Source organism: Panulirus ornatus, chromosome 31, assembly GCF_036320965.1.
Source record: "Panulirus ornatus isolate Po-2019 chromosome 31, ASM3632096v1, whole genome shotgun sequence".
In the NCBI taxonomy this organism is placed as follows: Eukaryota; Metazoa; Arthropoda; class Malacostraca; order Decapoda; family Palinuridae; genus Panulirus; species Panulirus ornatus.
The window spans coordinates 7,241,282-7,256,983 of NC_092254.1; the positions used below are offsets into that span (position 1 = coordinate 7,241,282).

At 43.4% G+C, this 15,702-nt stretch overlaps 1 protein-coding gene across 2 annotated transcripts in view; it reads right to left on the reverse strand.

Moving 5' to 3' along the window:
- LOC139758785 (uncharacterized) overlaps positions 1-15,702 on the reverse strand; it is a 129,255-nt gene that overhangs the window by 101,489 nt on the left and 12,064 nt on the right. For both annotated transcript variants that reach the window (XM_071680586.1, XM_071680584.1), the window contains exon 2: positions 9,771-9,894. In XM_071680586.1, coding sequence (XP_071536687.1) covers positions 9,771-9,884 — 114 coding nt within the window. In that variant the 5' untranslated portion in view covers positions 9,885-9,894. The remainder of the gene's footprint in view (positions 1-9,770; positions 9,895-15,702) is intronic.

A 15,702-nucleotide genomic window follows, 5' to 3' on the forward strand; every position in this document is an offset into this window, starting at 1 on the left:
ACACACACACACCAAAACTACAGACGCCTGCCAGCGCCTTTAACCCCATAGCCAGCATTCCCTTCCACTAGGAGAGCTGCGTCCGTTACCGTGGCTTAAAAATAACCGACTCAGCCACAACACGTCACACCAGGTACGGTATAGTCGTAAGGGTTCATGAGACGGCCCCTCGCACAGTCGTCTGTGGTTACATTATGTACCACAAACAAACAAGACCTTGCAAGGTCTTCTTCAAGGACCCCACTATCCCAGTGCTGATGCGAGTTAATGTATATGTTTCTTACACAGAAAGTTCTAGGCTGTAATATCTGGCCATTCTCTACACAAGCACTCGCCTGGTTTAATTATATCACCCTTTGTCACATCTACTCATAACCATGTCACATTCCTAGGCTATAATATAACCATGGCACGGATCCAGGCTATAATATTAGGCCCTCTTCTTCAAAAGCACTCGCCAGATTTTCATATTAACCTTTGACAAATCTGCTCATAATATAACCTTGGCACAAACTGACTCATCTAATGTGTTGCGTTGGATGTTACTCACTTGTGTCCTAAGACTTCCTAACTGTTTTCATACCAATCTTCTAATCTTTCATCATCCTTGACGTTTGCATTCCCCGTCCAACCTTCACCTGGGTCTCCCCAAGGTCGTCATCAACTCCTCCACGACTGTAGTGCTCCTGGGTATGACGACCAAGTGTTTGGTCTGACCCCTGTAAATATCAGGTCAAAGACCAAGCCATCATACTCACGGATCGTACCGCTGGGGGTCAAGGCTCGTACATCGTACTCATGGGCTCACTGGCAGATGTACCACGCCTCACAGGCAAAAAGTGTTGCCATACATCCCTCCCCTTCATTACTCAACGTTTTTGCACCTCACCAACTACCATCCTAATCTAAACTCCCTCTCCAGTGGACCACGAGACCCCTCCTTGCCGTGTACCTTTCATATAAATAGTTAGCCCCATAAACCTCGAACTATTTACTGTTTTCATCTTTATTTGTTTCTTCCCGGTTCACCTAAGCCATTAAGGATTAACATTTATAGGATTAACACATATCTAACTTTTCCCTACCGTTCAAACTCGTACCAACTGCCCTAAACAAATAACCAAGACAATATCCTTAACTTCCTAAACTTAAAATCACTTTTACTTATTAAACCCATCATCCCTTTTTATTACAAAACCTGCAAAAAAAATGTTGACGTCAATCACCCACCGTCGCCTTCATCACATTACATTCAACGATTCCCCATCTTATGACACACTGCCCAACACACCCCCAGCCCTTTTCTCTTTCTCCAGGTCCTGTAACATCCACCATCTTCCCACCCGAGCCCACCCTACTACAGGTCGGCCAACGCGCAGGCGCATAAGCTCCTTCATCACTGTCTGGACCAGAACTGCTCATGGTGAAAAATGGCTTCACTAACACAGCCTTCTTTATAGGAAAAAAAAAACTCCTAACCATATTTCTTCAAATAAATATCTGATCGTTACTATATCTTCCACCACCGTGACATAACACGCCAACCTACCTAACCTATGGGACGCAAACATTAATTCCCGCTAAGAATCTCGTAACGTTTCTGTTTGACAACACATAAGACCAACTACTTTTAGTCATCTCGTGCTTTATTCTCATGTTCCGAGCCATCACGAATATTGCAGAAACGAATCCGGGGCACTATTTTACTTCTCAATATTGATAAATATTCATTCCACTTCCTGATTCTTAATAATAGCTTCTGCGTCACTCACCCCCCCCCCTCTCTCTCTCTCTCTCTCTCCTCGACCACTCACTCTCCTCCAGCCGTTGCTCCTCTTCAGACGTGCTCCATCCTCATTGATACTTTCCACACACTGCCTCCCACATGAGGAAACCCATGCACCATTTCCCTTGTCACGCAGGGGAAATGAATATCCCTCTCTGAATAACTCATTCTAGCGCCAAAGCTTCTTTATCAAACCAATTTCAACTCGGTTGTCAAGTTCCAGTCAATGGACGATGCAAAGTCCGTGCATATATGACTGGAGGCAGTGGAAGTTACCGAGAAATTACACACAACGGTTAGAGATTATGTGTGTGTGTGTGTGAGTGTGTGTGTACGAATGACGCCACTGATCGTGTTCCTAAAGCCACCGACCTGAAATCGCAAAGAAAAAATAGATAAATTAGGTATCACTATAGAGAGTAACCGAAGAAGAGCAGTTACGTCCACTTCATGGGATCCACGTCTTAGCAGACAACACCTAACACGTGAGAAGGTTGCTTAAAGAGGTAAGGGTTATTTCTTCCTCTCTCCCTTTCTTCACAATTAATCTTCACTTTTGTTACTTTTTGGAGTCTTCCTATTTATCTTCCTTTTCTTACTTTCATCAATCCTCCTTATCATCGTTTTTCTCCTTATCTTTCTTCGATCTATTCAGAGACCAATCCATCATAACCTTACAATCCACCTCTCAGACTGCTCTTGGGTAGGTAAGACATACATATAAGGATGCGAGTTGTCACATGCGCTGAGCCTTTTTAGAATTGATGCCAACCTCAGCAGTGAGAGAGAGAGAGGAAGAGAAAAGGAAGGCAAAGAATGTCCGGACGGGAAACGCCCTAGGGAGTGACTCAGTGAAAGGGGGTGTAAGACACCAGCACACAGGAACCCAGGAACAAGAGGTCATGTTTCCTTCAGCCGCATTTAAGTGGATTCTGACAATGAGCGCGACCTAAGCAACTGGCAGACGGAAAACTATAGCCTATCCTACTCTTAAAGCCACGAAAAATATTGTCTCGTATATTTCGAACCTAGGCTACTGACAGACAGAAAACTATCGCCTATCCCATTCTTGACACCACAAAGATTTAGTCACACATACATTTAAATATCGTAATAAAAATAAACGGTTGAACGCTGAGAAAAACGACTGGCTCCTGGGCTGCCAATTGCGAAGCTGAACACAAGTCGTACCCTAAGATCTCATACCCGGCCGCGCCACCGCCAAAACATCATGTAAGGACTTGCTGCGTTGAGTGGCACGGCATCAGACGCAGGCATCAACCAACCCGACCCGAGAAGATATCCTATACGTGTAAGGTCTTAGCGTGTGCGTGCTACAGTAATGTCGACTGAAGCTCAGCAGACTTCGCCCACTCCGCAATGTCGACTCTACGGCCACTACCATCAGCACTTTTCCTCACTTCCCTGTACACAGATTATGCGTACCCCTCCACCACACGACGTGAAGTGCTGGAAAATGTTCGGTAAAGGGCATGCAGGATCATCCTCGATCCCTTTTCCCTAATCAAGAGACACTAAACACACTAGTCCTTCCTTATCTCTCCAACCATCGCAATAACTTCAACAGACAGTTTAGGAAGCGGCTGCTGCACACCACCTTCTCTACACCTCCAGCCACCTGAGATCCCTCGCCCCAGTGTTGCACTTCGGCACCACAACCATATTTTGAGTCCAAACTCGTACCCGACTGCGACAAGAGCAACCAATGTGATTATGAATAATCAACCATAGTATATTTAACTCCTCTCCAGTATCTTCTCAAATGACATTTAGCCTTTGGCAATACGTATTAAATAAAACAAGTATTATCATTCTTATCATTATTATAATCATTATCATTATCATCACTATCATTATTATCATTATTATTATTATCACGTTACCTTAATAATAATGATAATCAACAATGATTAATGATAATAATCATTAGCACTATATACATACGCAAGTACAGGCATACACAAGTATACTGAAAGTATACTGAGGCCTCCTCAGTAACGAAAAGAGCATACTCTGAAGTTCAACCGGAGCCAGACAGAAAAGTTACAATCGACGATACGATGTGAGTACACAGATAGCAAGCGCCTCCTACACCACAGGGTTCAACACTCACCCTTGGCTTGCACACCCACCCGGCATTCAGCATTTCGCTCGTCGGGCCAGACTCTCCCCCGCAGCTGCACTAGGCTGAAAATTTCTGCTGAGTTTAAAGTCCCTCTCCTACCTTAATGGAGGAAGACCAGGAAGAAAAAGTCTTAATAGGTGCTTGTGACATCTTATGTTCCTCAATTACTGACTCACTCACTCGAATACAAAGGGAGGACAGAAGAAAAAAAAGTATATTTCGTACGCAGTGAGCAAGGAGACACGAGTGTCCTTGGTCGCGCGGACTGAATAAAATCAGATCTTCGTCTCCTCTGACGTCGATTCATTTAAGCTGTTGCTAAATAGCAATGGTAATCTAAGGTCGCACCGCCGTGCTCAAAGGTCGTATCGCCGTGCTGAAAATTCGCACCGTCGTGCTCAAGGGATCAAAACCTCTCGCCAACTAGGAACACTGCCTCACTCCTGCTGCCGCAAATGAGGGAAAAGACGGGATGTAGCGACCTAATCCCTTGCCTGCTGTGAGGCGGGGATGTAACAGTGATCTTTTGCTGACCTGGTCAGCCTCCTGCAGTGTGTGTGTGTGTGTGTGTGTGTGTGTGTGTGTGTGTGTGTGTGTGTGTGTGTGTGTGAGATCTTAACAACCACAGCGCTTTAGATATGGATCGATGCTGTGACCTTGACCTCCAAGACTCGTTCTCTAGCCGCCCGGCCCTGGGCAAAGCAAGGAGGTTTACCACTTGCCTAATTGTGCATTCGGGGGAGGGAGCTTCACACTCGTGGTGCTCCTCGTTCTTCAACCACTCACTTCAAGGGAGTCCATCATTTCCTTGGTACTAGAAGTAGCGCAAGTATAAAGTTGCAAGAGCCCCTTAAGTGAAAGGGTTCTAGTATATATATACATACATATATATATATATATATATATATATATATATATATATATATATATATATATATATATATATATATATATACTCTGAGTTCGTATTAAACGAAAGTACTCATCGTGTTTATTTTCTTTCCACTGGTGATTGTGCATATATATATATATATATATATATATATATATATATATATATATATATATATATATATATATATATATATTCCTAAGGGATGAAACTCTATTACATTATTCTTTACCGCACCCCATATTTTCCCAATTATATAATACCAACTGTACATTCTTCAACATAAAACAAAAAATACCAATCATTACCTTAAAGTTATATTCTCACATGACTACGCTTTTTCCCTAAACGGTCCCTAAATCACAGCAGGAGGTTCAGTTATGACGGCATCTGTCGGGAAGCAACGAGGGTGGTACATTAATCAGCAGGAGTGAGTGTGGTGATACAGTTATCTTGGAACACCTTAAGGAAAGTGTTTCGACATTTTTCGTCTGGCGGCTTTACGACCTGACGTCGATAGACGGCCAACAACAGTCCAAAGTCTATCAGCGACTCCGGTAGATACGACGCATGACTTCATGCACGCCCCCACCACGACTGCAAGGCGCAGGTTACCGACCCAAGAAACTAAAATACACGAACGATGGTAAAGAATTTTTTTTCTCTTTTTTTACGCTTCTCCAGAGGGATTACAGGCCACCCTCGCCCTCACCTGAATATATATTCTGCAATCCCTGCACAGGTGAAACCTTGCAACCCATGCTCTCTCTCTCTCTCTCTCTCTCTCTCTCTCTCTCTCTCTCTCTCTCTCTCTCTCTCTCTCTCTCTCTCTCTCTCTCTCTCTCCTGCCTGACCACTCAACCACCTCCACATACAGCTTGACCTAGTTTTCCTCTCCCACGGACGAGGGAACACTGCGGGCTAAGGGGTTGGTGGTTGTGGAGGGTAGTGCTGGTGGTGGTAGTACTGGTGGAGAATAGTGGTGGTGGTGGCGGAGGACAGTGGTAGAATTGGTAGAGGGTAGTGGCGACAGTAGTGGTGAAGGGTGGCAGTAACAGCAATTAGCATTAACATTATCATTATTATCATTAATAGTAGTAGTAGTAGTAGTAGTAGTGATAATTGGAGTGGTGGTGGTGGTGGTGGTGGTGGTGTGGTGGTGGAGGAGAAGGATCAATACGGTGTTGGCGGCAGCACCGAGACACCGGAGGCCACCGTCACCGGTGTAAGCACTCCTCCCTGCTCGTAACATTTGTCAACTGCCGCCCACCCCTCAAACATGTCTCTCCCTCTCACCCAGAGGTCCGGCCTGAGGTATGGGCGGTCCTGGGAGTGTGGGGAGAGGGAGAGGGCGAGGGGGGGGGGGGAGACAACGCCCGCTAGGGAACGAACCAGGGAAGGTGCTGGAACAGAAAAAAAGAAAAGCGAGAAACGAGTATCCATCAAAATAACAGTGGCGTTGACGTAAGTACATGGAAGAGTGAGGTAAAGATGGTGGCAGAAAGAAGAAAAAATATGAACGGTAAACGAAGATGATGAGAGAAGGAAGTTAGAGAAAGCTAACGAGCAAGAAACATGGTACAACGGATGGCTAAAAATAAGACAAAGAAAAAAAAATATGCAAGAGAAGCTATTGTGAGAACAGGGGACAATGGAAGCACGCTACCTCTCTATAGAACAATGGGCAAAACCACATTTTCACGTATAACTATGTATTTACCCGATGAAATACATAACAAACGCAAAAGTACGACAGGCAAACATGGTTTTCCGGACCCCCCCCAAAAAAAAAACCACCATTACCAAGTGGTTCCCCAGACCCCTTACCACCAAAGCCACCAACAACAGGGTGTCGCCAACATCAAAATCACCACGTGAGGACAGATCGAAATAATACGTCGGTCCAACCTAACCCTAACAACAACTGATTCAACCACGAAACACTGGTAATGCTGCAATATGATAACGCTGCAACAATAGTAAAACCTTGCAACTTCATATCCATCCAAAACTTCCACAATTCACTGCAACATGTCTCCGTGTTGCTGGACTACGGTGAAATTTACAAGACATGATTACGTGCTCAAAATGCTCGACAGGTGTTCCACAGGGATACATGTTGCCTGCATTGCAACAGCAAAGCTGTTGGCAGTGGAGGAAGAATGGATGAAAATACCGTCCGGAAAAATAACCTAAAACATCTGTATCCAGTTTCATGGCCAAAGGCGGCATTTGCTTCCAGTTATGAAACGGGGGAAGTTCCACGTTAAACCTTTTCTATAATACGGAACATATCTCAGGCTAAATCCAAACTATAGAGTTATGGGTCTTATGCCAGTCAGTTCTTCAGTTGGTGGGAAACAACTGCGCAACGTTTCACTTGAGTATCTTATCCAGATTTCTTGAGGTAATCACCGGAGGTTACGTTGCAGGTTGAAGTACGACTTCAGACGACGAAGGAAGATTGACAAAGGCGATACTCAGAGAGCTTTTGATGCTATGCACGGCGAGGACAGATGGAGCGGAACGTACAAAGATCGAATGCCCTGGATATTTTCATGAGCACACAATGGGATATGGTCTGCTGGCACCAGAAAAGTTCAGCTGCAAATGAAAGCAGGGCCAGTTACCTAGACCTGGACGTGCGTAGCAAAACAGGGTCACCAGTGCCGTATTAGGAGAAAAGGCAAAATTCTACGAGCACAATGCGAACTACGAGTTTTCAAGGCAAATGACAACAATGTCGTCTGCAAAAAGGGCGAAGCGTACTGGATTATTCATACGCACAGATGTGTACGTCAGATACACATGGCTTCAAGTGAAAACACGCTCATGTGCACAATACTGGGTAGTCACGTGCACAAGAAGGTTATCAGTTTCGTAAATCAAGATAACGTGGTGACCATGTGCACAAAGAAGCTGATCACGTGTACAAAACAGGGTAACCACGTGTACAAACCTGGATAATCACGTACTTCATACATGATCACTTACTTAAGACTCAATGAGAACGCAGAACAAACAATCAAGTCCACAACACATTAGACAGGTTAAAAAAAAAAAAAGCCTGACACGTGCACAGATATACCACGCTCCACGTGCACTGAATGGCACGTGTACAAAACATTTTTATAGCCACGTGCACGAGTTTAATCACACTACACGTCGAACTCGGCACCACGTGATTAATGTCAAACAGTGCGCACATGAAGACGGCATATGAGCACTGGGCACAAGACGCGATTACATGCACAAGACGAGATCACGTGGACAATACGGGATCATGTGTACAAACTGTGGCCTCATAGAAAAGGCACTATGTGCATAAAATGTGATCGCCAGCACGTCACACTTGTGTACAGGTAAACAAGACACGACCATGTAAACATGATCACGTGCACAGGGCATGATCATGTGCACATGACGTGACCACGAACACAAAACGCCATTTCCCACCCCCCCACCCCCCCTTCCCTCCACCACAGGCTACTGGGGTAGAGTTACCAGATAGCCATATTTATACGTACAAAGTCTCTGGTCTGAACAGGATACAAATGGGGCTCGAACTGTACGAGCCTCGAAGTGACCAAACGACCAAATTACCAAGAGGCTGTTGAAAGGCATATATATATATATATATATATATATATATATATATATATATATATATATATATATATATATATATATATACTCACCTCAGGCTCCTCCAAAACCAATAACACTATCTCCATCATCAGCCCCCCACATTAATATTCCCTACATTATCTAATTCACCAGCTATCTCTACGAACCCTTTAATCTCTTCCACTCTTATTGCGTCCCCAACTAGATGCCCTTTGACCCGACAAGGCAGTTTTCTACTGTCTCACTGATAACAAGATATGCCATTGAACGTCTGATACCAGGGTTGAATGACGCCGTAATTCTTACACAAACCCATCACAAATCTCCCTTATCATGATGGGTGGGGGGTAGTGGGGGAGATGAAGTATGGTGATGTGTTGGCGAGACGCCGAGGTGTGTTGGCGGAGTGCCGTTGACGTGTGGCGTTTATCGTATATTAGTGTGTTTAATGCACCGTGCAAAGCCCGCATAATACTGTGAAACATCCCCAAGACGATATGCGTGCACAGAAAGAGACACTAACAGTGTGAGACATGCACTAGACTACGAAAAGGGAAAAATAAAATGAGGGGTGATTATGAAAGACGCATACGCGATACGACAAAACGTAACACGGAAACATGCGCCAACTGTCAGTCAGACGTGGACTAGACAACAAAAGGGATCCAGGGGCTGTAAGATCTACAAGTATAATCCAGCTCCAGAATGGACGGTCATGCTTATCTTAGAGATGATCAGAGCCAGCTACCAAATAGCACCGAAAGGTCATAGCTGGATAAAATATGTGTATGTTTACTGTATTTGTGCATGTGGTGAACTGAATGGTGCCTACTAAGGGCCGGTGTGGTGTGTGGTATAGAGTATCATGAGGGGCATTTTGTGCGTTACATAATAAACCTACCCGCCCGCTACTGGCTCATCTTCCCTACACAAAGAGTATTCCACTTTATTGTCAGTCTTTTATCTTATTGCTTCGTAAAAGTGAAATAATCACACACGTTTATAACTCAAAACAAACCCGTGAGCACACATTAAAAAAAAAAAAATCAGAAGAGCATGAATAGTTTGTTATAAAATTACCAGAAATCTTATTCAAATTACACATTCCCTTATATTTTTTCACTCATTGCACATCCTAACTATACCAAATGCATTTTAAGTTCTTATCAAAGCTCCAGATTCCCATCATCCACTGGGTTATGATAGCTTAGACTATTCACAGTGAAAGAAAAATTTAGCTATCCAGGTATCCCCCCCCCCCTTCTCAAACAGTGAATAGCGCTATGTGAAAAAGGCGACGAGACAACAAATGTACTTACTTTGGATGACGCGACGCCATCAATGTGGACGATGAAGCCGACGCCACAGGCTGCAGTCTCGTAGGACGGGTCGTAGAGCCCTTGAGCCGGAGGGTACTCCCACGTCTCCACCATTCTGCCGCTCCTGCAGTACAAAGCATTTCCATCACTCTAGGTCACATCAAAATCAACTCATACATTACTAATAAATCATGATACGATTAAATTTCTTGAGCGTGACAGTACGAAGCTTGGGTATGGTGGCATAGTCTCTTGACTTGACCCCTCAATAAGGTTTAAAGAGGGGTGTGAGGATCCTAACCTCACACCCAAAAGATTAATCTAAATATTCATGCACATCAAACTCCCTAAGGCCTCTTACAGACCAAGTGTAGGATTACTCGGTGCGCAGTATTTCCCAGGAGTGCCTTCGAAAGCAGTTCAACCTGAACATAAAACCCATGAGGCCTGCAGTGAACCGGTTTAGGTAAGACGAAGACATGACCTTTAGGGAGCACGCCGCCGTCACATGGGCTAAAGGGAAGGGTTCTTCTTAAAAGATTCGCCAGGTGCGAGCCAGGCGCGAATCTTTTATCGTATAACAGCCCGTTCTCTTGGGACGGGTCTTACTTTTGGCACTAAGACGGTTGTTTATATGAATAATAAAGGCAGAAAGAGGTCATTTTCGCTGAAAATACACTGTTAACTCCAAATCTCTCTTAGTCTTTATAAATACAGAGAAACACGATGAAGTGGTGAGACCTGATCTTACTTTGAATGGTGAGTAACCCGGCTAGGCTTGGTCTGGGCTCAGTGACGGTTGCTAAGCCAAGCAATCCGTACTTCATCCACTCAATAGACCTGGTCCTCAGCAATCCGGTGACACAACAAATATCTCTGGAACTTCGGACTTGTTTTCCATCTTACGGATATTAGTCTATCCAGGTTGTTAACCATCTAGTGCCCCGCTAAATGAGTCTTCGCAAAATTGTGTAACCCGACGCATTCAAAAGTATGGTATCGTATTCAAGAATATCTGCCTCAGTAAGAAATGTCCATGACCTGAATGTCGATCGAATCCCAGTCATACAAGTTTAGTTAATCATGAACGTAAAATGCTAGGCTATCTGGATTGCTCCTACAATGGTAAAAATAACCGCAAAATGGACCAAATCTTTGCTAAGCTTGCATCTACACATCACAAACCAAATCTACTCAAACGTTTAGAAATGCAAAGACGTCACAGGTGTATGACCATTAAGATCTACACATGTTTGTATGTACACCTGAATACTGGGGTAACACCTGAGAGAACCTGCTATCCAACAGAAACTTAAAAAAAAAAAAAAAAACAGTAAAAACAAGAACACAAGGACGTTTGAGGCAGAGTTGGGTTCAATGATGGCTTACCTCATTAAGACGATCATATTCACTTCTTTTTAAGGAGAACGGCATTCAAACTTACTCCCTTGAAAAAAGTTTGTTCAGGTAAGTCCTTTTCTTTAGCATTTAACTCGTAGAGATGGAAGTATGAGCTGTGGCTGACCGTCTGTTAGTTAGGAAGGGAAGTTGAGGCGTTCCGCTAACCTCATGCTTAACCTTCATGCTTCCTTCCTTACCGTAAACCCTATGTCGATCACGTAAACCCCACATCACATCATCCTTCTCAGGTGAGAAAGACAAATTTTCGTAAAAAGAATAAAGGAAATCGTGAAGCTTAATATCTTGCTCAAGGACACCTGCTTCTACCATGCTCATAACATTTCAATCGTAAACAAGACTGCCGACCGGCTTATTGCATTCCCGCGGTTGCCAAACCCGCGACCCACAATACTGGAAAATTCGCAAAAACACTCTGGAATCTCAGATCCATATTGCTATTATTACTAAAAAAAAAAAAAAAATTACTCACATATATGTTTAATGGATCTGGCATCGTGTATTTCGTCCACATTCAAATCACAAAAACTTAGAAATAAATATTTATGGAAGTGTGTTTTATCACCATATTAAACTGGAGTTTGAATCAACAACCAAGCTAATTGACTATGTTCTTGCTTCACCTTCGCTAACTCAACTGACTTCATCCAGTGCATGACTAACAGACAAAAACGAGGTAACAGAGCCACCTGATCAAACTTTTTTTCTTTTTACAGCTACGAAAAAGTAATAAATGGTTGTCACAGCTGAAGTGCAAGATCTGCGTCTCTTGCTACAGATAAAAGGTCAAAGAAAGATAAGATATTCTCCTGCCTTGTGAGGCTATCAAATGCAAATTCACGTTTTTGTTTTAGTTTTTTTTGCAAAATATGGAACATGGATGAACTAATGCAACTAATCCAAGGTTACAGGATGACCTCGTGTCTCGAATGTAAAAACTTCCTGCTAAATAACCTGGCTGCCTCCACAAGAAAAAAAAAAAGACAAGGTAAATCACTTAAGACTTATCCATGAAATTAACACGATAATTCTAGTCATCTACAAATAATGTACACCCGTCTTCAGCAGTCTCTCTCTCTCTCTCTCTCTCTCTCTCTCTCTCTCTGGTTTCACTGCGAATAAAGCGTCACCTTCGGCGAGCTTTATCTCCAGTCAAGAGAGTGCAGTATCTTCGAAGAACTCCTCACTCCATGAAGTCCATCAATTCCCTACTCCTGGCAGTAGCGCAGCCTTGAAGCTGCAATGGCGCCTAGCAAAGGGGTCCTGTGGTAACAAGAGGATCACTTCAAGAAAGGGATCCTGGGGCAACTTTAATAAATATATATGACTTTCACTTTCCAAACTTTTTTTTTCACTTCTATCACGCCTTGATCATCCGGTCAAATCTATATACTGAAATACTACAGATAATCCAACGTCCGCAATATCTTTCCAGGTTATTCCTTTGTTTCACAGCCAAAGCTTTTCCGAAGAGGGATTCGAAGTTTTGCGTATAGGACTCAAAAACTAACACCATACATTTATTAGGAAACAATGTCATTATATGGGTTACACTTCCTGAAGCAAGAAGTAAAGTAAGGCGGACGAGCTACATCAATACACACAAACACAATTATAGAAAACGGATGCTCTCTGCAACCCAAGCACGTTTAGTAACATTTGGAACGAGACATTTTTCTTCCTTTAATCCCACATGATCCTTGAGTATATATATATATATATATATATATATATATATATATATATATATATATATATATATATATATGTGTGTGTGTGTGTGTGTGTGTGTGTGTGTGTGTGACTAAACTCGCAGGATATATCAACAGAGAAGCTCAAGGCTTTCGAATGCCTATCAAAAATGGATTAAAAAATACAGGCGAAAGCTTGAATCCTCAAAGTTTATTTGCCCAGCGAGTTCCCTTATGTCAGTGCTTCACGTGTGTATGTGATTCATTACAAGGGATATATATTTGCGTGTGGATGCGTTGTGTGTGTGTGTGTGTGTAAACAGTACACTAGTAAAGTACATAAACTACTGGCAGGTACAAAGCTTCTTACCATCCTACCGAGAACGTAAAACCCTACTCCCCAGAGCAGACCGGAGTACACGGGCTTCGTGCCAACCAAGCTACCACTCCGATCTACCATCCTAAAGCGCAAGGAATAGTTGGAGACGACCTTCACCCCATCCCGTCACACTTGCTCCTAGGACACGAATCCAGCTGTTACTCCGAAGAGTCTAACACCCCGCGCATTTATTTTCCTCCCATTTAAAGTCAGCTTAACCAAATAATACTTGGATTGCAATCACCGTTGGCGTAAGTCTGAGGGGGAAACGGAGCCAATTGTATGTTCGGTGAACGTATGAAACGTCCAGTCTCAATAACGGGTCGTTCTATCACCGATCTAACATACCTCTCTTGACATATTGCATTGCAACAAAGGATTACTTTTTTGAAAACTGTTTTACAGGTCTGGGTTAAGAGACAAAGCTCTTGTCTTTGGCCAGGAATGAAATTAACGGAAGAGAATCCAGAAAGAGAGAAAATAAAAAGATATTTTCCGTTTTGTTCTTTCATCTCGATTCCCAGGATTGTTAATAAAGCACGGTATCATTTCAAGGTCGCGCAAGGACGTGACAGAGTTTAAAATGTCATATGCCACATATGGTCAAGGCGAGTACGGTATGTATGAAAGAACCATATAAGACTGGGGCAATGCAACACTGGAATAAATAAGGTCAAGGTCTGGTTAATTAGGGTATGGGATGTCGACTGCCAGGGGTTACTGAGACAGTCAAGTTATAGCATCAAATCGAAAAACCTTAAACACCTTCTTCAGGGAACTTTGAGGGTTCCAACATGCAGCTACAGAGTTCAAACAAGACTATGGGTAGTTAAAGCAAAACATAACAGTAAGAGCCATCCCTGTGTCAACTTGAAAACTTTCTCCATATTTAGATTTGTCTGCCGTTTGGGTGTCAAACACTCCAGTGTTATTTGCAAGTTTTAGGTCCATCCTAAAGGAGTGGTCTTTGGGTAGTGTCGTGCCAACGAATCTGGCAGACTTCAGAGACAAAATCAGGTCTGTAAAAGGAATCGGCTACAATGTACATCGACTTAGATTGGGATTTTGCCTCTTATGGAAATATAATGCATAATTTTAAAACTCTTGAGCATAATAGTATGACCGGCTCTTCAACAGCACGACCCTCATACTCCCTGCTAAACTAGGTTCATATTGTAAACTGTAAACAGACACAAAACTGGCAAACTAAGTTCTGATTATGTTTTATACTCTATGTGTCATTGCCTATCTGTGATGAGAGGTAAGAGACAGTATTGGCTTGCTCTTATCCTTTTCCGTTTTACCATAACATTCTCCTGTGGTAATAGCGTTTAACTTCCTCTTTGCTAAGACACACTCCTACGTACGAGACCACGCGAACTCCGTCCCTGGAGATACACTTCCTCACGTCTCTCGGCACAGGTCGCTCGCCTGTCTTCCACTGGCGCCCTTTTGTCCCCAGATTTCTTATACACGCTAACGTCGACTAAAAGGGAAGGGAGCTGGGGGCTGAAAATCCTCTCCTCTCATTTCTAGTTTTCCAAAGGAAGGAACAGAGGAGGGGGCCAAGTGAGGATAATCCCCAAAGGCTCAGTCCTCTGTTCTTTACGCTACTTCACTATCGCGGGAAATGGCGAAGTGTGTGAGTGTGTGTGTGTGTGTGTATGTATATATAATATATATATATATATATATATATATATATATATATATATATATATATATATATATATAAGTCTGCGTATGCCTGTGCCAGTGTTTCCTAATACAACAATAAATAAAACCCATGTCAGCTGCACAGGCCAACGGAGCGACACGTCAACAAACATCACTTGGCCAACGCCACGCAAATATGTCAGCCTCACTTGCCCTAAGCTTCAACTGCGTCACCAACATAGCAATGTGACCTTGTGGCACTCGTGTGGCGGACCGCCTGACCTAACTACCCTACCCACCTCCTCCCTATCCCCTCCCACACAGTTCTCGCCGCCCGAACCGGATCCATCCGGTTCAAACCCGCCGTCTCGCACCGGCTCTAACCGGCTCGCTGGGCCGAGTGGGAGGGCATTATGGAAGCTAAAGGCAGATCGTTTTCCTTTAAGTGGACCGCAGCATTACTTAGGTAAAGACTCGGGCAGATGAGGGGAATCACGACTCTCTCCAAAACTAAAACTCTGAATCCTCCTTACAGAAAATGGCCTACCAGGACTACGTTCTTGTTGTCCTCCGTGCAGAACACACCTCAACAGCGCGTCAACGGGAGCCAAGCGCCTTCAACTAAGCAAGATAAATGAATCGCAATTGGAACAAGATATAGGAATTCTTCTGAAAAAAAAAAACCTATACGTTTAAGCACGTACGCTAAAGCTGAGCTTCACGGCTCGTTCCTTAAGAAGCTTAAAGGTACGACAAAAATATGAACCATGCATTTGACATGAGAATG